Source organism: Chrysochloris asiatica, unplaced genomic scaffold, assembly GCF_000296735.1.
Source record: "Chrysochloris asiatica unplaced genomic scaffold, ChrAsi1.0 scaffold00028, whole genome shotgun sequence".
Classification (NCBI taxonomy): Eukaryota; Metazoa; Chordata; class Mammalia; order Afrosoricida; family Chrysochloridae; genus Chrysochloris; species Chrysochloris asiatica.
This window is the reverse complement of record NW_006408546.1, coordinates 7,928,275-7,951,634: the sequence shown is the minus strand read 5'-3', so window position 1 is coordinate 7,951,634 and position 23,360 is coordinate 7,928,275. Positions and strand designations below refer to the sequence as shown.

At 44.0% G+C, this 23,360-nt stretch overlaps 1 protein-coding gene across 1 annotated transcript in view; it reads right to left on the bottom strand.

Annotated features, from left to right (window-relative positions):
• Positions 1 to 5,482: 5,482 nt before the first annotated feature.
• The window catches only part of TMEM108 (transmembrane protein 108), a 65,133-nt gene continuing 47,255 nt past the window's right edge, over positions 5,483 to 23,360 (bottom strand). Inside the window, exons 5-6 of the mRNA XM_006846640.1 lie at positions 17,958 to 18,112; positions 5,483 to 5,605 (exon numbers count right to left, since the gene is read on the bottom strand). Of these exons, the coding sequence (XP_006846703.1) occupies positions 5,483 to 5,605; positions 17,958 to 18,112 (278 nt within the window). The remainder of the gene's footprint in view (positions 5,606 to 17,957; positions 18,113 to 23,360) is intronic.

The window sequence follows — 23,360 nt, the reverse complement described above, 5'->3', positions numbered from 1 at the left end:
GTTGGGTGGCTCGAAGGGCGATGGAGCAGAGCTGGAAGCTCCTGACTAGACTAGAGGTTGATTTAGTTTTGAGGGACCCCAGAGCTAGCATTTGGAGTGGGAAAAGTCGGTCGCCCACAGAGAGGCCAGATGTGATATTCAATGCTGGCTGAAATCCCAGGCACGGCATGACGGATGAGCTTGGTGCTCTGCAGAAATGCCTGAGAAAGCTGGAAAACTAGGGCCTGGCCAAGCCAGGATGGCAAGTCCTGCTCATCTTGCTCTGACCAATATAGTAGCCACCGGCCACATGTTGCTGTTTAAATTTAAGTTAATGGAAATTAAGTAAATAACCCAACTCCTCAATTGCATTAGCTACAGTTCATGTGCTCAATACTCCTAAGTGACCAGTGGCTACCAGATAGGACAGTGCAGATATAGGACACATCCATCATTGCAGAAAGTTCTATTTGAATGTACCTATTGCCATGAAATGGATTCCCACGTGTTTCAGAGCAGAATTGTACTCCATCCTTGTGTGGCCTTGTAGGATAAGCACTGGGCTGCTAACAGCAAGGTCAGCAGTTGAAACCCACCAGCTGCTTCTTGGAAACCCTATATAGGGTCTCTGTGAGTTGGAACTGACTCATCAGCACTTATCACACAAAACAAAATCTTATGAAGGAGCCCTGGTGGTGCAGTGGTTAAGCAGTCTAGCTGCTCTGTGGAAGGATACTGTAGCTGCTCCCATAAAGATTGGTACTGGTAGCAGTTGTTGTATGCCACCAAGTCGGTTCTGGACCACAGTGACCCTATATAGTAGCATTTCCAAGGTTGCAAATCTTTACAGGAGCAGAAAGCTTCATGTTTCTCCCCAGGAGATATTGGTAGATTTGCAATGCTGACCTTGTGGTTAGCAATCCATGTTATAATCTACCATGAAGAATAGAGCCTTGAAAACTTCATGGGACAGTTTGGTCCTACAGGTTGGACTTGACTAGATGGCGATGTGTTAGTTATACAGAAGAGCACCAGGCTTTTCTTCTTTGGCACTGCTGGTAGATTCAAGCTGCCACCCTGCCAGTTGAAAGTCAAAGGCAGACCATTTCATCACCTGTTGTTGTTAAGTGCGTTGAGTCGATTCCGACCCATAGCTACCCTTTATAGGGTTTCCGAGGAGCAGCTGGTGAGCTTGAACTGCTAACCTTGCAGTTCAAATGACTTTACAGTCTGGCGCATTAGCCCACAGTTCCACACCAACACTCCACCTTGTTGTTCTTATTGTTAAGTACCGTGGAGTTGGTTCCAACTCATAGTGACCCTGCACAGTGTTTCCGAGGCTGTAAATCTTTACAGGACCAGAAAGCGTCATCTTTCTCCCATGGAACGGCTGGTAGGTTCAAACTGCCAACCTTGAGGTTAGCAGCCCAATTTGTAACCACTACGCTACCAGAGCTCCTTAACGCTCCACCTAGGGACCTTCAGTTAGCTCATGGATAATTTTATTTTGATTATATGCTAAATAATATCTTTTGAGTTATATACTATTGAGTTAAATACGATATATAATGTTAAAATTAATTTCACCTGTTTTTTTTTTTTCATTTGTGTTTATAGTGGATTAGAGAAACTTGGAAATTACCTCTGTGACTCATACTGCATTTCTATTGGACAGTCTTGTTACAGGTGAACACAGGACCACGCCTCCATCTTCCCATTGTTTTTGACATCACATCCTTTTAACAGCATTGAATTTGATGATGGTTGTAAGAATCCTTTCTCTGCAGTAAGGGTGGACACAGGCAGCCCGGGGAATTGGGACGAGTGTAAGCTTTGAAGATGGAAAATTTCAGGTTGAAACATCAGCCTGATCTAAGGTAAGTTACATAACTTCTTTGAGCTGTGGCTTCCTCACCTGAAAATACAATCTGATAGATCCACCACATACATCGTTTGTGAACATCACAGAAGAGAGTACATGTGCAGGAGCTACTGTGGGCCTGGCCCCTAGTGTATCTCAGTAAATGCAGCCATTGTTGGTGTTATTATCATTCGTTGTATTTCTTAGCGTGAAGGTGTAAGGGATTGTGGTTAGTTTCTCAGGCCTTGTTGTTGTTAGGTGCATCAGTACCGACTCATAGTGACCTTATGCACAGCACAACAAAAACACTGCCCGATCCTGGGCCAACCTCACTACTGTTGCCATGCTTGAGTCCATTGATGCTGCCACTTGGCCAATCCATCGCGTGCTCAGGCCTTGGCTACTTGGATATTTATAACATCATTCACGGGCCATACAAAACTAACAACTTAAAAATTAACCTGCTGTAATGTGATGGCTTGAACTGAGACTGCCTTGGCCAGACTAAATGATTTTGTGGGCCTTATACAGCCCTCGGGCCAAACATTGCCCACCCCTGTACTAGAGGAAGGTCCCACAGTCAGAGTTAAAAATCCTGCTCACATGCAAGAATATTCTATGTACTCTTCCTTATTGTTGATTACAATGTCCAATGTTTCCTCCCCCCCTCCCTTTTTTTATGTCATCTATATGAGATGGACTTCTAGTGTGCCGCTGTAGGATCAGCACTGGACTGTGAATCACAGGTCGGCAGTTCAAATCCACCAGCTGCTCCTCTGAAATCCTATACAGGGTTGCTCTGAGTCGGAGCCGATTGACAGCCCTAAGCAACAATTTGAGATGGAATGAAAGGTATTTTATCAATATCACTATTGGTTGTTGGATTACAGATGAAGGAACCAACTTGATCGAGTAAAGGCTAATGTTGTCCTCTGTTTACTTAGATGTGGCATTCTGGCTGTGCTACACCTGAAGTGGCTAAGGCACACATGAGACTGACAGTGTACTAATGACATCCTCTGTTAGTGACAGGAAACTCTGGTAGCATGATAGTTAAGTGCTTGGCTCCTAAACAAAAGGCTGGCTGTTTGAATTCATCCAAAATCTCCATGGGCGAAAGACCTGGTGATCTAGTCCTTTAATAGCACAGCTAAGACAATCCTCTGGGGCAGGTCTACCCTATCACATGGGGCTCTGTGAGTCAGAAAGGACTTGATGGCACCCATCAATACCATGTAGGCAACACTAATTGGTTCAAGGATCTGCATTCTTGTGAATTCCTGGATAGATCACAAATGAAGGGTCTAAGAAATGGTTTATTTGCAAAGGTGATGTGCTTAGTCTTGTTATTTTCTATAGATAGGATGGTAATCCTCAGTTGTCAGGTAAACGTCATATTTCTTTGTCCTAAACATGATTACAAGGCACTATGGTAGTGCAGTGGTTATGAATCAGGCTGCGAAGCTCATGGTCAGCAGTTCAAAACTACCAGCTCTTCTGCAGGAGAAAGATGAGGCTTTCTGCTCCTGTAAAGATTTACAGCCTCGGAAACCCTGTACAGGGTCACCATATGAGTCAGAACTAACTCCACAGCACATAACAACAACAAAGATGATTACAAGAAATAATTCTACAAAGCCCTGGGAGGAGGAGAGTGAGGAGGGGGCCTGCCTTAACTGATACCATGATTATCTTTTGGAGAAATTAGAAACAAACTGTAAAGCATGTATCAAATGACACATTGCCACTCCTTACTAGCTCAGCATACTCATGGTTAACAACCCAATTTGTTGTTAAATCAGATTGAGAAAATAGAGATGGGCATAAAGTAGTGTTGGTACTACTTAGGGAAGTTACTTTAAAATGAACACAAACCAGAAAAACCACAAAATATATTACCAACTTAGTGCTCTGGCTAATAAAATAAGTTTATTTATATATACATGGTAGCGGAATTCTGTGGATAAGGAAAAATAAGTCATACATCCACATGTGTATATATAACATATGTATCTTCATTTACATATATTATATATAAATTTTACTTTACAAACAGATTTCTCTCCCTCTACAAACACACACACACACACACACACACACACACACTGATAAATGCAGTAGCTCACAGAAATATTATAAGGTTAAAAAGGCCAGATAGCAGCATGTTAGAAAATGAATTTCAGAGCAGCATTTAACCTGCTTCTTTGTGGGTCGAAGAGTCTTTGAAAAGAGACAACAACTGAACACATGTTAAACAGGTTCATACAACATTGAGAACACACATTTTTGAAGGCCAGTTTTTTAAAAAGGAAAACATAGGGAGGAAAAAGTCATGATAAAAAAAAAAACCCCACAGTAACAACACTAACATGAGTCAACATTCAAGTTCAATTCCCAATCTGACTATAATAGCATCTATATTCAAAATATACTATCAAACTATTTTTTTTTTTATTGAAAGGAAGCATTGAAGCAGATATCTTCTCTCCCACCCACTATTGATCAGGATAAAAACAGATAAATAGCCCATCTCTGGAAGTCCTTGTGTCTCTGCTGGATGCAGAGTGGGGTTGGAGACAGCCAGTGGACCCAACAGAGGGCAGCATCTTCTAGAAAACACAGCGCTGGATGGCCATTCCATGTGCTGGCCTCACTTACCAGGTCTGTAATGCCAAATATGAATAGATTTTATGGACATACATCCCCAAGTGATTCGCTTTGGCAATCTTGGTTTTGTAAAGATAAAAGGAGGAAGGTTTCTAAAATTATAGATCTACCCCAAATATGCTTTCAAGCCAAATTATGATTGCCTTTGAGGAAACAAACCCTGAACTGCCCCCAAAGACATGTGCTCCTTGATGAAGGTAAGCACCCTGAAACTGGTGCCTCAGATCTGCATCTAAACCCTCCTGAGAAAAAGGCACAGGGTTTACTATAGATATGGGGGGTGGAGGGAAAGAAGTAAGAAGTTTAAAGGGGAGATTTTCCTACCAGTGAAAGTTCATGCTGGCTGCCCTGGGAAATCCTGTTGAGTGATATTAGAGGGATGTGGCTGTAAGACGTCTTGATGTCCCTCCATGGGATTCCCGAGGGTGGCATACTGCTGCCTGCCTTGGGTAACTTGAATGGAATTAAACATGACAGCAGTTGATGAGATTCCAGGGCACTGTCTTCTGGGGCCCTGCCTCTTGGTGGACCGATCCTCTTCACTGCAGTGTGTCAGAAAGGTCAGGAAATGGATTACGTTGAACCATGAGGGCCTAACACTTGATCATTTTAACATTCAACTTGGGCTTAAGTTTTTACAGGAGAAGGGCCTGTCTCTTACCTCACCTGCCTGGGCCTTCTGGGGCCCCCAGTGACTCAAGGACTATTAGACTGTTATGAAGAGAAGCAATCAATGCAACTGCTTTGCTTAGAAATACCTTTATTTTATAAAGCCACGAATCGTTCTGTAAAGTTTCTTTAAACCACACTTATAAAAAAGATGTTGACAATTCTTAGGAAAAAAAAGCTGAAAATGTTTCTCATTGAGTCTGGGTTACACAAAGGTTATATTTATAATATATATATATATATATTTTGTATATTTATAATTTGGAGACGAAAAGTAGGGAACAGCAAAAGCAAGGGTTACTGCCATTAGATCTCAGATACTTGATCGTTTCCCACAAACAGTGTTTCTTGACAGAAGGGGTTCACCAGGACCATCCCAGTATCCCTGTAGTCACCGTTGGCTGGGGAGCGTGGCTCTGAGAGCTGGTCCTGGAGAGAGAGAGGAGATGTTATCAGCTGGGGTGGCTCACAGGGAGGTGGCCATTGGTTGAAGAAATGCACACACAGGCACGTGTATTTCCCCATGGAATTGCTTGGTAAGCCTTTTTTCATCATCACCCACTGTCAATGTAGAGGTGCTGAACTCTCTTTGTTTTTTCAGATTCTTACAGCAGCTTCCTAAAGAATGTTCCTGCTTCCTGAATCTCTCTCATCCCAGGCTGCTAAAGATGACATTGCTCTCCTGGCAGAGTTTGAGATAGCTCGCCATGCCTGGTACATGTGGCCCTGCTGACCCAGTGAGTATACCGTGGGCCCTAGCTATCTCTTACTGCCTCTTTTTCCAAAGCCTCTGGGCTCAGCCACACCACTCTGCTTTTCTCCATCCTGACTTCACCTGCTACCCACCTGTCACACTCTGAGTCACACTCTTTAAGGGTGAATTCTCCCCAGTTGCGGCCCAGCTTCTTAAAGAGGCACCGGATGTATATACTATAGCAGAGCAGCTCTGCACCTGTGTGTGATGGCATAGCATGGGTCAGAGAGAAATCCAGCCTGCCTGCGCAGCCTCAGAAGGCATCTGAATGGTTATGGCAGTGTTTTGGTCACAACTACTAATGACTTTAGAGTCCTGGTGTGGCGCTGTGGGTTAACGCGTCAGAATGCAAAATCATTTGAACTGCAAGGTCTTTGGTTCAAGCTCACCAGCCATTCCTTGGAAACCCTATACAGGGTCGCTATGGGTAGCAATCGACTCATCAGCACTTAACAACAACAACAACCAAAAAAAAAAAAAAGGAGCTCTGGTAGCGTAGTGGTTATGAATTGGGCTGAACCTCAAGGTTGGCAGTTTGAAACTACCAGCTGTTCCGTGGGAGAAAGATGAGGTTTTCTGCTCCCATAAAGATATGCAGCCTCGGAAACCCTGTGCAGGGTCACTATGAGTCAGAACTGACTCCACGGTACTTAACAATAACAACAACCAAAAAAAGGTCAGAAGTTCGAACCTACCAGCTGCTCCATGAGAGAAAGACGAGGCAGTCTGCTTCTGTAATGATTACAGCCTTGTAAACCTTGGGTGTCCTTTGTCCACAGTGCCACAGAGTCCTATGCTTTCCCACAGGGCCACTATCAGCCGGAATTGACTCAATGGCCGGAGCCTTGTTCGTTTGGTCTACATAGCTGCATTCAGATTCAGTCCAGCTATTAATGGAGGGGGATAAAAGGTATAGCTTGACCTGATTCTAAACAGCTAAAGCTTCAGAACTTCCAGGTCATTCCAGGGCAAAGACTCAACACTAGGTCTAAGCATAACTGGCTTATATGCCACACTGCTTCGAAACAACATCATTTTAAGACATCACATTGAACTCTCTCAAGATGATTTTTAAACAAAAACCAAACAATACATAATTGTCAAGGACTATGCATTTAACTATGGATAATAATAAGAGAAAGGCCATTGTTTTTAAAATGTCTTCAGAAGGCAAGAATTTTCTTCAATGGAATTAGCTGAGGATCCATCAGAAAGGTGGCCGGGGAGCCAGTCCTGAAGGATAGCAAGGCTGGATACCAGAGAGGGGGCAGAACCCTTTTCCACTGTGCTTTTGGGTTGTGACTTGGGGTGGGAGGTTTCTGGGGGCTCAGATTTGCCTTGCACTTCCACAGTTCTCACAAGAAGTGTCCACCAGAGAGCGGCAAACCATATGGAGACACTTCATTGCCTAAAAAGAGAAAATTATTTGGAATAATGAAGGCAAAAAGGAAGAAGAAAATGGAGGAGGAGGAGGAAGACAGAAGGGCAGGAGGAAGGGAAGGTGAGATGGGTAGGGGAAATGGAGGGAGAGAAGAGAAAGAGAAAAGAAAAGTTTCCAAGCACCTTTTGGGCAACACAATTGTGCCCATACAGTCTCGGGTTTATGTCTTCATGCTTTCATTGTTACAGAAGGGAAATCAACTCAGACAAGGCATATGGCAGCCTCAAGAATTGGCTACTAAAGAGCAGGCAGTAGCCCAGGTCTCATGGACACAGAATATGGTGGAACACAGGCCAGTGACCATGTCATACTCTATGGAAGGTTTGCAAACCACGTGAGTACCAGCTGTCTCCATCAAGGCTTTGGACATACCTTGAGGCCCTCAGAAAGTAGGAGCCCAGAGCTGGAACACATTAATGTTATAGTACTCTCACTAAAATAGAATGAGGGGAGCAAACCTGCTGGGAAGGGAGCAGTGATAGAAACAAATTGAAAGCTGAGCTGAGCTTTGGACTGCTGGCTCCAAGATGACCGCACAACAGGCTGATGATGCACTGCGTTCCAAGGGCCTCGGACTAAGGCCTTGGGGCAATGTGTGGGAGCAGCCCACCCAGATACTGTTGGAGCAGGAGCAGGGCCTTTTCTATAGTGCACTCTGTGGCTTAGGTTTCCACAGATCGCTCTGCAAAGACAACATTTAAAGCAGGGCTGGCCCCTTTGCCAAGTTACCTATTCTTTTCTTTGCTAGAGCAGTCGGCAGGAACACTTTATTTATTTAAAAATGTTTTATTGTGAATTATGTGATACTTTACAAGGGAAAACATTAGTTTTACATTCATCCTATTGTTTCATTGCCATGGTTACAATCCCTTCCATGCATAATCAACCAAACAAAGGTTACATCCTACAATCCTGACCCCACTTGCTCTCCCTGTCCCCGCCCCCCACTGCCCCAACCCCCCTGGTCTTCAGCATACAGACCCTCTCCCTTTCTGGATCTAAAGTACCTAGCTGTTCTCTCTCTCCACATAATCGTCCTGCATCCATCTCAGGGATCACTACTTCTCTGGGTATGGTCCTGATCTCTGCTCTTTTCCCTTCATGGTCCCAGGGACCTCCGCTCCTAGACTGAAAAGTTAATCACTCCCCTCCTTGCCACAAAATGTCTACCTTTACATTTCCACCCCTCACAATTAGTGCTGATAACAATTATTCACTATTGTATCACAAGAGACCAATCTGCATTTCCTTTCATCAGCCCCGCCTAGACAGATTGGATACAGTGGAGATTCTACCTTCCTCTATGCCCTCTGGATCTAGGCTCCCTCTTGAAAGCTTGTAAGCCAGTCACTTCTTGCCTTTGTAGCCCCCATCTCTGTGTAGTCTGTGTATGGAGGTGGTGGGAATGATCTTCGCTGTAAAGATTTGTTCCCTCTTTTGAGCTCCTGCATCCATAGGTGTAGGTCAAGTTCATCAAATTGTATCAGATTACTCTATCCCCGCCCCCCACTTCTTTCTTCTTCTAGTTGTGCTCTGATCATCCAGTCATTGAAGCCAGGTCGAGTGGTTATTATCTGCAAGTGTGGGTGTTCTTGTGCATATGCCCTCTCTTCTTATCGGCTGGATGCTTTACTCTCCTCTCCACTCCTCTGTGGCTATGTCACTGAATCTGGGCCCAAGTGTCCCCAGGTCTCCGCCCAGGTTCACAGGAGTCTGTTGAACGTTGCAGGGCTTAGCTCACAGCTTAATGCTGTTTTTTCCTCACTTCCCCTTATTGGTGACGAATGTGGTCACCAATCAGAGTGTGTATTCCCATTAAGTCTTAGTTTTGGAAGGGGGTTTATTTTAAGGGGACCCGACCCCTTGTCTTGAAGTCTCCTGGGCGAGCAACTTGCTTGTTCTGGTAGTAATCAGTCAGTCTGCCTATATTGTTTTGTATTTTTCTTGCCGTTCATTCTTTCAAAGAGTATCTTCTGTTCTTCTAGCCGCTCCAGGCTGGTCTGCCCGTCCTTTCAAGAGGAAATTTCCCACCTCTGAAGATTCTGGATGCTGTTCAGGATTCCACCTATAGTCTTATGTAATGCAGAGGCTCCGCAGGAAGCCTCCTTCACTGGGCACCTTGTAGCCCTATTTTAGGTATTCCAATCAGTTATAGGCAGAAGACGGGCTTACAAGCTTTCTATTTCTGGCTATTCCTTTCTCTCCCCTTCCAGTGTCTATTTTATAATGTAATGCAAGGAAAACCAAGATTTATCATTATTCCCCCACCCCCTTTTCCCCATTCCAACCATGTCTCAATCTCTGTGTCCCAGAGCCCTGTTGTTCCAAGGTTGTGCATACATCATTATTTACCTCTGTCCCACTTAGCCCATGCAAACCTGCCTAATTGTTCTCCCATCCGCTTTGGTCTTCCATTCCCCTCTCCCTTTTTGCATATTGCCCCCACCCCCACCCCCAAACTATCCTGTGTCTATTCCCTGCCCTGTGCTCCACCTTTCCATCCCTCCCCTCAGCCCACCCCTCACATCCCAGCAACCAGCAAAGAATCATTCCCCACCCCCTACCCTCGGATTAGTATGGGTTCTTTTTCTTAGTCTTTTACAGTAGTGGTCCTATGCAGTATTTTTCCTTTTGTGACTGACTAATTTCACTCAACAAGATGTCCTCAAGGTTCATCCATGTTATGTGGTGTCTTGCAGCTTCCTTGTTATTCTTCAGGGTAGCATAATACTCTATTGTGTGTATGTACCACCGTTTGTTTATCCATTTTTCAGTTGATGGGCACTTTGGCTGTCTCCGTCTTTGCTATTGTAGATAGTGGTGCTATGAACATTGGTGTGCATATATCTACTCATGTTATGGTTCGTATTTCTTGTGGGTAAATACCAAGTAGAGGAACTGCTGGATCATAAGGTATTTCTATTTCCAACCTTCTGAGGAAGTGCCATATTGCCTTCCAGAGAGGTTGGACCATTTTGCAGTGCCACCAGCAATGCAGGAGTGTCCGAGTCTCTCCACATCCCCGCCAGCATTTATTGTCCTCTACTTTTTTGATCTTTACTGTTATTGCTGGTGTGAGACGATATCTCGTTGTTGTTTTGATTTGCATCTCTCTAATAACTAGTTATCGTGAACCTTTCTTCACATGCTTGTTGGCTGCCCGGATCTCCTCCTTGGTGAAGTGTCTGTTCATGTCCTGTGTCCATTTCTTAATTGGATTATTTGTCTTTTTCTTGTAGATTTGTAGTTTCCTATATATTTTAGAAATGGGTCGCTTATCTGATGTGTCATTGCAAAAGATGTATTCCTAATCTGTGGGTTCCCTTTTTACACTTTTGGTGAAGTCTTTTGATGCACATAAGTTTTTTATTTTTAGTATGCCCACTCATCTATTTTGTCTGTGCACTTTTCAAAATGTGTAGCAGTCTGTATATGCCCTGAATTAGCACCCTTACATTTGTCCTTGTTTTTTCATTGATGACCTTCATAATTTTGGGATTCACATTTAGATCTTTAATCCATGCTGAGTTCGTTTTTGTATAGGGCGTGAGGAAAAGGTCTTGTTTCAGACTTTTACATATCGCTTTCCAGTTCTGCCAGCACCATTTGTTAAAGGGACTGTCTCTTCTCCATGCAGTGTGCCCAGGCACTTTGTCGAAAATCATTTGGCTGTATGTGTATGTGGTTGGGTTAATTTCTGGATTCTTGATTCTGTTCCATTGATCAATGTGTCTTGCATTGTACCAGTACCAGGCTGTTTTTACCACCATAGCTGTGTAGTAAAGTTTGAAATCGGGGAGTGAGAGACCTCCAACCTTGTTCTTCCTTTTAAGCAGTGCTTTGCTTATCCTGGGTCTCTTTCCTTTCCATATAAATTTAGTAATTGTCCTTTCTATCCTTTCTATCTCTTTGAAGACTGTTGATGGAATGTGGGTTGGGGTTGCATTGTATGTGTATATTGCCTTGGGTAGTATTGACATTTTCACTATGTTGAGTCTTCCTATCCAGGAAAATGGTATGTTCTTCCACTTCTGTAGGTCTCTTGGTTTCTTGTAGTAGCGTTTTATAGTTTTCATTGTATAAGTCCTTTGTTTCTCTGGTTATGATTATTCCCAAATATTTCATCCTTTGTGTGGCTATTGTAAATGGTATTGCTTTCCTAATGTCCTTTTCATCGCTATCGCTGTTGCTGTAGAGAAATCCAACTGATTTTTGTATGATGATCTTATACCCTGCCACTTTGCTGAATCTTTCGATGAGGTCCAGTAGTTTTTTCACTGAGTCTTTGCGCTTTTCTATGTATAGGATCATATCATCTGCAAATAAGGAGAGTTTTACTTCCTCCTTGCCAATATCATGCTGTATAGCTCTGGCTAAAACTTCCAGTACAGTATTGAATAGGAGTGGTGATAAAGGACATCCTTGTCTGGTTCCTGCTCACAGGGGGAAGGTTTTCAGTTTCTTGGTTTTGTATATATGCTCTTGATTATGTTGAGGAATTTCCCTTCAATTCCTACTTTGTTGAGTGTTTTTATCAAGAATGGTTGTTAGATTTTGTCAGATGCCTTTTCTGCATCAATTGATAAAATCATGTGGTTATTTTCCTTTTTCTTATTTATATGATGGATTATATTGATTGTTTTCCTGATGTTGAACCATCTTTGCATCCCTTTTATGAAATCCACTTGGTCATGATGTATTATTGTTTTGATGTGCTGCTGGATTCTGTTGTCTAGGATTTTGTTGAGAATTTTTGTGTTTATGTTCATGAGGGATATTGGTCTATAGCTTTCTTTTTTAGTGATGTCCTTCCCTGGTTTTGGTATGAGGGTTATGCTTGCTTCATAAAAAGTATTTGGGAGTTTTCCATCCTCTTCTATGTCCTGGAATAGTTTGAGTAGAATTGGTGACAGCTCTTCTCTGAATGTTTGGTAGAACTCACCCGTGAAGCCATCTGGGCCTGGGCTTTTGTTGGTTGCAAGTTTTTTGATGACCTGGTCAATTTCTTCTTCTGTTATGGGTTTGTTCAAGTTTTCTACTTCATTCTAAGTTTAGGTTGGTCATATTTTTCTGGAAATATATCCATCTCATCTAAGTTTTCGAATTTGTTGGCATATAGCTTTTCATAGTATTCTGTTGTTATCATTTTGATTTCATTTGGTTCTGTTGTGACTTCATCCATGTGGTTTCTAATGCGATTTATTTGTGTCTTCTCCCTCTTTTCTTTAGTTAGTTTTGCCAATGGTTTGTCATTTTTATTAATCCTTTCAAAAAACCAGCTTCTTGTCCTGTTGATTCTTTCTATAGTTTTTCAGTTTTCCATCTCGTTTATTTCTGCTCTTACCTTTATTATTTCCTTTCTTTTGGTGACTGTAGGTTCCCTCTGCTGGTCTGCTTCTGATTGTTGAAGGTGCTGTGTTAATGTGTTGATTTTGGTTCTTTCTTCTTTTTGGATATGCACATTTATCACAATAAATTGTCCTCTCAGGACTGCTCTCGCAGCATCACAAAGATTTTGGTATGTTGTGTTTTCATTCTCGTTTGGTTCTAGGAACTTTGTGAATTCACATTCAATTTCGTCTTTTACCTAATCGCTTTTCAGAAGGGTGTTGTTCGGTTTCCATGTATTCTATTTTGTTGTTTTGGTCTTATTGTTTGTTGATTTCTAGTTTTATAGCATTGTGGTCTGAGAAGATGTTCTGTAGAATTTTGTTGTTTGTAAACTTATGGAGGCTTGCTTTGTGACCTAACACATGGTCAATTCTGGAAAATGTTCTATGCGCACTGGAGAAGAATGTGTATTGTGCTGTTGTTGGATAGAATGCTCTGTATACATCTATGAGGTCAAGTTGGTTGATTGTATTGTTTACTTCCTTTGTAGCTTTGTTGAGTTTCTTTCTGGTTGTTCTGTCCCTTTTCGAGAGTGGTGTATTAAAATCTCCCACTATAACTGTAGATTTTTCTATTTTTTTCTTCAATTCCAGTAAGGTTTGCTTCATGTATCTGGGTGCTCTTTCATTGGGAGCATATATATTTATTAAGGTTATGTCGTCTTGCTCAATTGACCCTTTGATCATAAGATAGTGTTCGTCTTTGTCTCTTACGATGGTTTTTATCTTAATGTTTACTTTGTCAGAGATTAGTATTGCCACTCCTGCTGGTTTATTGTTACCGTTAGCTTGGTAAATTTTTTCCATCCTTTAACTTTCAGTCTGTTTTTGTCTTTGTGTGTAAGGTGTGTCTCTTGCAGGTTACATAGTGATGGGTCTTCGTTTTGTTTTCTTATCCATTCTGCCACTCTTTGGCTCTTCACTAGTGCATTCAATCCATTGACATTCTATGTAATTATTGATAGGTATGAATTGATTGCTGTCATTATGCTACTTTTTTGGTGGTGCTGTTCATTCTTTTGTTCTGCATTCCTTCTTGTGTTGGGTTTGTGGTTTTTGTGCTATTTCTTGTCAGTTTCTTCTTAGTTTCCGTACTCGCTTGTTCTGGTTGGGAATTCATTTTTATGATATGTTGTGAAGTATTAGCTTTCTTTGGGGTTACCTTGTAGTCTACTTACTTTTCTCTGCATTTAAGATACTCCATTGTAACCTGTAATTTAGCTGGCATCCTCACCACCGGGGTCTCTTTTCCTACGTTTGTCCCTTGTTTGGCATTGATATATTGTTGGTCTTCAGTTGATCTCCCAGCTCCTTTGAGTTTGTTGTTGTGTCTGGTTCTGTTCTGGACTCTGCTATCTGTTGACTGAGGTCCAGGTGGCGTTGCCATGCCTGTCAATCTGTTTGTTGTCTGTTCTTGTTGGGTTTCAGTCCACAGAACTCCCTTTAGGATGTTTTGAAGTGCTGGGTTGGTTTTGATAAAATCTCTCAGATTCTGTTTGTCCTGGAATGTTTTGATTGCACGATCATATTTGATCAATAGTTTTACTGGATAGATGATTCTTAGTGGACAGTTTTTTTTTTCTTGCAGGGCTTTGTATATATGTCTCCCCATTGCCTTTTTGCCTGCATGTTTTTTTCTGAATAGTCAGAGTTTAATCTAATTTCTCTTCTCCCTGGCTGATTTTAGTATTCTTTCTTTGTCTTTGATTTTGGAGAGCTTGACTATTATATGTCTTGAAGACTTTCTTTTGGGGGGTCTATCCTCCCTGGGGTACGTTGGGCTTCTTGAATGTTTATCTTCTCATCTTTCAAGATGTAAGGGAAAATTTCTTCTAGAAGCTTTTCAACTATCTCCTCTGTGGACTTCTCTGATTCTTCTTGTTCCAGAATGCCAATAATTCTTACATTATTCCTCTTCATATTATCCAGCATGAATCTTAGACTCTCTTCAGATTGTTTTATCCTTTTAGCTGCTTGTTCTTCTATCTTAGCAGTATTGAGAGATTTGTTTTCCAGTTCACTAGTTCTGGCTTCCATCGCTGCTAGTCTGCTCCTTTCCCCTTTCAGCCTATTGTCCACTTCTGATATCTTATCATTGATCATCTGGACATCTTTTTGCAGGTTTTGAATTGTTTCCAATGCTGTATCAATCTTATTTGATTGCTCCTGTAGTACTTTCCTTACTTCTTCCTTGTTTTCCTCCACCCCTTTTAGGAGCATTTGAATTTGTTTCCGTATCATTCTTCTGAATTCCCTCTCAGGCATATCCAGAACCCACCCTTCCTCCTCTATAAAGCCTTTGTCTATCTCCAGCTCATTTGCATCAGCTATTCTCTTCTGTTTTTGGACATGTTTTGATAAGGTTTGTTGCTTCTTGTTCGTCATGATTATTTTTGTTATTATTATTTTTTTTAAGTTTAAAGTGAATGCTTAAACATTGGTTGTTTGATTACTGAGTGTCTCCTGGTGAATATGATCAGGAGATAGGCTTCCCTTATCGCCTGTAATGTTTAGGAGGTGTTGTTGGGTCTTGTCTCAGTGGTGGAAAATTCTGGGGTATGCTTATAGCTTGGCTATATGGCCATGATTGCTGCCTCCTCTTAGGTAATGTAGGGAGGAAAAGCTCCCACCTCCAGGATAGATGGGTGATCAAAAGGACCAAAAGCAGAAGTAATATAAATGCATAGACAAAAATCACCACTATGGAGCAGAAATGAATCTGTGATCAACTGCCCTGTGCTACACCATCAGGGTGTGTGCAATTAGAAGCCTCCATCAGGGGGTGGGGGTGACTCCTCTCTCAGGAGTGTGGGAAACTGACATCCTGGATCTTATGGTAGATGCGGAGCTCTGGAGTTGTTCTATGAGGGCTTTCTTCGCGAGATACCCCTCCCTTCTCCCTGGAGCATACCCTACCTGGTTCTAGGTGGCTGTAGCCCCAACTGGAAGATCAGCAGGAACACTTTTTTGCCATTCAAGAAGTGCAATGGCCACACTAAAGCTTCAGGTCTTCATGAAACCTGTTTGTCCTTAGGTCAAAAACATTATTAAACATCTGGTGTGGCTCTGTAGGATAAACAGTGGCCCACCTTGAAAGGCTGGCACCTCAAACCTACTAGCCATTCCTTGGAAACCCTATGCAGGCTGGCTATGAGTTGGAACTGACTCAATGTCAACAGCAAGAACTGAATGTTAAGGTAAGTACTGGAAACATGATTTACCAAGTACATACCATGCATGAGGATTCCTGGTGTGGTGCTGTGGGTTAATGCACTGGACTGTAAGGTCGGCGGCTCAAATTTACCAGCCGCTTCTCAAAAACCCTATACAGAGTCACTAGGAGTCAGAACCAACTTGACGGCACTTAATACCACCACCACCATGCATGAAGAATAGATCTACGTGCTAAGGATAGTGCAGTGAATAGAACAAATGAAGTTCCTGCCTGCCAGCAGTTTACATTTTAGCAGGGAGAAACACAAACCAGTCAACAGAGAGCAAATAATGCGGTATTAGATTGTGAGACGAATGCTCACAGAAAGGGATAAGTAACATCAGGAGTGGGAAACACAGTCATTTCTAAAGAGCAGCCAGGAAGAGCTGCCTCCAGGGGGAGACAACAGGTGAACAGAGACTTTAAGGAAGGGAGGTGTATAATACAGAATTTGGTTGGCATTGGTCCCTGGTTCTTGGGAGGTAGCCTTGAATTTCCTGAGTTACTGGAATATATTATTTACTGTGAGTCCCTTGACAGTTAAGGAGCCCTGGTGGTGAAGTGGGTTATGCATAAGGCTTCTCACTGCAAGGTCAGCAGTTCAGATCCACAAGACACTAGGCGGGAGAAAGAATAGGCTTTCTGCCCCTGTAAAGATTTGTAGCTGCTCCTTGGAAACCCTGTATGGGGTCACTATGAGTTGGATAGAATACCACCACCACCACCTTGATGTTGTTGTTGTTAAGTGCTATCGAGTCAGTTCCGACCCATAGTGACCCTGTCTAGGGTTTCCGAGGAGCAGCTGGTGAGCTTGTACTGCTGATCTTGCAGTTCAAATGGCTTTGCAGTCTAGTGCATTAACCCACAGCACCACACCACCACCTTGATAGGTGATGCTAATAAGACGACTCAGGATGGAGATTGGCCATGCTAATTAAGCTAACCCGGTGAGAAGAGTTGGAGCTCTGAGCCACATGATAGCAGTCTGACTTTCAGGGATGCGGGGAGGGGCTGGGTTTGATTTCAGTCACATGGCCAATCAGTCATATCTATGTAAAAATTCTGGACACTATCTGTCATATGTCAGTGTGACGGGAGTGTAGGGTCCAAAACGAGGACAATGGAAGCTTCTCGTTTGGGACACTCCCATGTCTCAGCCTGTATGCCTCTCCTTTGGTTGCTTATTTGCATCCTTTTGTTATAATAAAATTGTTGTAGCTGCCACTGAGTTGGTACTGACTCATAGCGACCCTATGCACAACAGAATGAAACACTGCCCGGCCCTGGGCCAACCTCACTACTGTTGCCACACTTGAGCCCACTGATGCTGCCACTTTGCCAATCCATCTCTCTGGTCATCTTCCTCTTTTTCTCTGACCCTCCACCATACCAAACATGATATCCTTATAGTACACCCTGCCCCACGCCCGCACACTGCATACCTTCATTCAGCTTTCATCTAGAGTGCCTTGCCTACCCTGCATGCTAAGTGGCATTTATTCTTCCTAGCACCTCCACTATAAAGACTTCACTGGTTAGCCCAATCAGAATGAACTCCCCCTCCAGTTCCAATATCTCACCCAGTTTGTTCCTGTTTTTGAAGGATGCTTGGGGGCCAATCCTCTATGTATCTTGGAATCTGAGCTCCTTGAAGCTTTCAGTTTCATGGCCACCAGATGGTAACTGCCTCAAAATAGGTCCTCAATGAATATGTGTTGACTTGCTTTCACAGAGCCAACCCCTCAGGAACACTGCCTCCCAACTTTTAACCAGCGAGGGGCTCTTGCTAAAATGCAGATCCTGGTCACTTAGGAGTCATCAGGGCTAGGGTGGGACCTGCAACCTTCAGGTTCACAGAGCACAGCTGAGTAGCAAGGCCTAAGAAAAGCACAGTTGCTCCCTGGATCTCCTTTGAGCCCCTGTGTCCCCCAGCTGACGCTGTAGTAGGCCAGCACTTGTGCGGGACCCCTTGGGCTCATTACCTCAGAGGTTTCAAGGGACTGGATCTCCCTTGGTAATTCCACAGCATGTTTGCTGAAGTAGTCCATGGTGATGGCGTTGTTCCAGTAGCTCAGGTTGTTCTCCGGGTTGGCGGTCTTCTTCTTCCTCCGCATGCAGCATACTGTCAGCAAGACCGCTGTGGAGAGAGTCCAGGTCAGAGAGAGGCGACAAGGATGGAGCCAGCATTGGCAGGTGACAAATGTAAGTCTCCCAGTTGGGAATGCGGTGCTTGTACATTTAGCCACTTACCTCATTCATTCATTCTTTATCCAGTATCTCATATGTCGAGTGCCTACTTTGTGCCAGAAATTATTACAGGTGTTGAGGAGATAGCGTTGAATAATGGACACAAGGCCTCTTGTTTTCATGAGCTTCCAATCTAGTTGTGTGTGTGGAGTGCAGAGGGAGTCAGATAACATACAAGTAATGAATTAAATGAATTATCAAGGTACACTGAGAGTGCTCCAAGACAAAACAGGACAATGTGTGAAAGCCACGGTAGGGACTTGGGGGACAGACTTTTTTAGAGTCATATTAAGTTCTAATTAGTAGAGGTGGCTTTGAAGCTGAGATTAGAATTGTGGGGAAGGAGCCAGACATGTGAAGAACAGGGCAATGTGTTTCAGACAGAGGGAACAGCATGTACAAAGGGTCTGAGGTGGGGGTACAAGGTGTGTGAAGAAATGAGAAAAGGTTGGCATGGCAGGAGTGGAGAAAGCATGGGCGATGAGGTAGGAGATGTTGCCACAGTGGTGTTTACAGGCTGCATCAATAGGACTGGGGGGTTGGATGTGATTTGGGGCAAGTTGAAGGAGCCCTGGTGGTATTGTGGGGTAGGCACTGGGCTGCTAACCACAAGGGCGGCAGTTTAAATCCATCAGTCACTCTACGGGAGAAAGATGAGGTTGTTCCCGTAACGATTTAGTCTTGGAAATCCTAGGAGCAGTTCTACTCTGTCCTATAGGGTTGCTCTGAATAGGTTTAGGTTTTCTGGTGGCACTGCAGTGCGGACCCTTGAGTTTGCTCTAAGGTAAGGCCTTGCTGCTCATTCAGTGTGGGGTGGATGAGTGCCTCAGCCCTTGGCTGAAGAGCAAAGACACAGGTTCTGTGAGTTATACCACTAGATTGATGGGAAGTGTTCTGAGAGTTTAGAGTAAGGCAGACAGAAAGGGCAGTGAATATTACACAAGAAGCCCTTTACTTTCCTGGTCATGGCAAAGGCTCATGGAGGAGGATCAATGTGCAGAAGCCTTGGACCCTGAGCAAACAACTTCTCTGGTCACCATCTTCTCCTCTTTCCCACCAGCACCCCAAGATAACAAGAATAGTCATTAACAGCCTGATAGCACTTATGTACCAGGCACTGTTCCAAGCCTTTAGAACACGAATTCATTTAATGCTCCATCAAACCCACTATTACGGTCTCCATGTTATAGGTAGGAAGACTTAGGTTCCGAGGGGTGAGGTAACTTGTCCAAGAACAAACCCAGAGAGAACAACTCCAAAGGTCCGTGCTATTAAGTGCCTCACAAAGATAAGCCAAAGGATGAAGCGAAAGCTCAGATGTGCCCACTCATGGCTCTAAACAACTTGACTGACCACTCTGCAACCTGGTCAGTTCAGTTTCTGAGACTCGCTCAGCCCCAAGGAGGAAGGAAGATGTTTGCATTTTGTTGCAGACCTAGGTTTGAACAGAGTGACCTGTGCCTTCAGACAGGGATGGTTTCTGAGGTCAGAGAGGTGGGTGGCCTGTCTCGGCTTACACAATGCAATGAGTGACAGAAGTCTTCTTGGGGTGACTGAAAATCTGGGCCAGAGGTAGAAGACCCAGGCTAAGTCATCCAGAGACCAACACCAGGGTTCAAACAGTCACCAGGGGACAGTAGTTTGAGAACTTGGGTCAGCAGCATTCTCCAGTGCGGGGCAGCTGAAACTGCCACCCATGCAGGGCTGAGCCCTCATGCCCCAGCTCCTTGCCATCCTGCCATCTCAACCAAAACTCGTCTTTGAACAAGATCCAGAGATGGGATAAGTTTTCATTTCATCTGATCTGCTTTGATCAAAAAATGTTCTAATTTGCTTTTCATTCTTCCAGTTGCTCTAATAAAAGGGAAAGCTTTGAAAACAGAGATCTCTGAATATCTAAGCTAACAGGGATTTGAAAGATCAGCTGGTGTATACATTTAAAAGAAATTATATGAGTCTCCTTTCACTTTCCCTCCTTTCCTTATAAGGAGCCCTTTCTATAAATGACTGAAGAAATGGGGTTGATAAGGGGAGCTGCAGTCCACTAATTTAGGCTATCTCCTTATTTTACAGGTGAGAAAATTATGGCCGAAAGAATGAAGCTGATTCCGGCTGGTAAAGCAAAAGTCAAAGAATGGGTTAGGGTAAACTTTTGGGAAATGTTCTTTTCTCAGGTAGAGCCTGGGGGCAAGAAGGGGATGGTGTCAGATGTTTGGGACAAAGGGACTCTTTAATTACCACGCTTATATCCTATTATGACACATAAAATATAGCTACAGATACAAAATACCTGCCGCCAGGGGCATTTAGTAACACTTTGCATAGTTCCCAGGACACAATATAAGCCTCTCTCTGGCCTGGTTGGGAACACACTGCAAGTCATGGCAATGGGGTGATCATCATGGCGTTCTCACTGCCACATTGTGAGCACCTTCCCCAGGGCAGCCATCATGGTAGGAGCTTCTATGCACTATCAGACTTCTACCACAAATCTTCGAGGTAGGTGTTATGGCCCATGCAGCTCTTCCATTGCAGGGAGCACAGCTGACTGATAGCCTCAGCTGCGCCCCCCTTCCCTGGATCCACTGCCGTGCTTGTACAAAGACCATATTTCCCTGCCTGATCTCAGTGCAGGCCCATTTTTGTGGGACACAGGATTCCTCTAATGGCTTGAGGTCATCTACTAGCCTGGCAGAAACTTTCTTAAAAGTGCACTTTAGTTCAAGATTCTTTCTTCCTCCTTTTCACAGGTATTTCCCATAGTAAGTTGCTTTCCAAATCTTACCTTGGCATCTTATTTCTCGAAGGGCCTGAATAAACATAGTGAATGTTAGTCTCATTTGAAAAAATGTTGGATCAGCAGTTAACTAATGTGTCTCCGTTCTGTATCAAGGTGTGTTTGACTCTACAAGCCTGGTCTTTCTATTGTACCAGGGCTCCTTTCTTGTGACTCACGTAGAATTAAAGCTTGAAATGTTAGGAGAGGATAGGGAGACCCTTCATTGTAGAGAGAGAAACCTGAGACCAGAGAGTGGAAAGGATTAGTTCAATGGTTCCCAGGACTGTGGACCTTCATTTTCTTTCTTTGGAGGTTGAAGGAGGAGGCCAGGATGGTTATGAGGCCCCAGGCCTGGGCAAACCAGGTAGGTGCTTACTGCCTGGGTCCTTATCTGGGTGGAGAGAATAAGCCTGTCAAAGGTCCTGACTGTGAAGCAGAGAAGAGCCATTAAGAGTGTGGGCAAGATGCTTTGGTCCAGCTAAAGTGGCATCCCTAAGTTGCCCAGGACAACTCCCCTCACCACCTCCTTTCACTGGTTCATAGGCCCCAAGGACAGAAGACTTCATGTCTATTCAAACAGAATAGTTTGGGAAAACCATCAACAAAAAAACCCCAAATAAAACCAAACCAAAACAAAAAAATAGTTTGGACCAACACCAGAGCAAAAGCACCAGGGACCCACTAGAGACCTGAAAGTTTGAACTAACAGTGGAAGAAACAGCAACTGAAGACAGATTTAAATTGTAAGGGAAGCATCTACCACATTTCCTGATGGTGTTGAACCATTAAATACTACAATCTAGGTTTCAAAGAAATAGAAACTGACAGTGAACTTTCCTTTCCTTTTTTGAAAAGGTATTCAACACAACGAACCTGCTACAACATGAAAACGACCCAGTGACTTACGGAAAAAGAAAGGTGAAGGTTTTTTTTGTTTTTCTTTTGTTCTTGCGTTGTTCGCTGTCATACACTCTCTGCCTAGTCCAGGTGTCTTCATGTGGGTGGGAGCACACCCCAAAAGGGTCCAGCATTATGCCCACAGGGCACAACTGACACTTTCATCCTGAGTTGCGCAAAGGAAGGATTTTCCCATGGCACAAAGAGGAAGTAGCTGAAAGTCCCAGTCGGCTCCACAGGATGTCTGACATTGGGATTTAGCCCTGAAGTTGGCTATCTTACTTGGGCGAGATTTTTTATTCCTTGCTCACCTAACAAGGGACAGTAGCTCTGGCCATACAGCTAAGCCACATTTGCACCCTGAAAAAAAACTTCAACCTAAAAGGCAAGAGCCAATATCAGCTACTATATACAAAAACAGTGTGTAAAGACACCACCTGTTAAAAACACGCTAAAGGAGAGAGGTGACGCAGTGCAAAGGAGAGAGGTGATGCGGCGCTTCCCTGACCAGGCAAACCAGGTAGGGAACTCTCTGGGGAAAAGGGGCAGAATTGCACATACACAACCTCTGTCTAGCAGACAGACAGCCTTTGAACAAACATAAGATCTTATATTTCAACAGTCTGAACTCGTTTTTTTAAAAGATCAAATTGCTGACGAAGTACAGGCATTTTAAGCTTTTGCCTGCCTGCACGTGGCTCCCGCTTCCGCGCCGGCAAGTGCCTCTGCCCCTGGCAGACACTGGAATGCAGGGCTAGAGCAGCCTCACTTAGGAGGCTGCATTTCCAGAGAAAAGGATAACAAAGCTAAACAAATAGAGAGGGATATCGGCGCAGATATCAGAAAAATTGGGGTACCCACGGTGCAGAGAGACTGAGAGAGGCATTCTTTACATCATCAAATACGGCCACTGCCTCTCTCCAGCCATTATCCCAGCCCTCTCTACAGCCCCAGCCTAGACCAGCCCTCTGCCAAGCCACCAAGGCTCAGGAATGCCCAAGACACAAGCCTGCCCGCTGAAGCCAAGGCCTGCCCTGAGGCCCAACAGGCCCACAGACTGGTGACAAAGACCCAACCAAGGCCTAAATCACATACCTGCCGCAGCCGAGGTCCAGGGCCTCCAAGGCCCAACCCGCCACGCAGCCAGGTTGCTGAGGCCCAGTGCCCCTGCGACCCAACCCGCCCGCCAAAGGCCCAAACCACCTGCCCGATGCCCAACCCTCCTGCAGCCTGGTCGCTGACGTCCAGGCCCCCAGAGGCCCAAACTACCCGCCCGAGGTCCAAACCGCCCACCCGAGGCCCAACCGTCCTACAGTCCAGTCGCTGACGTCCAGGCCCCCAGAGGCCCAAACCGCCCGCCCAAGGCCCAAACGGGAGGCCCAGGCCCAACTGAGGCTCAAAAAAGTTACTCTGAGTTAAGCAATAAGGAGAGTCAAAAGGGAAGACCACATCCTGATCACAT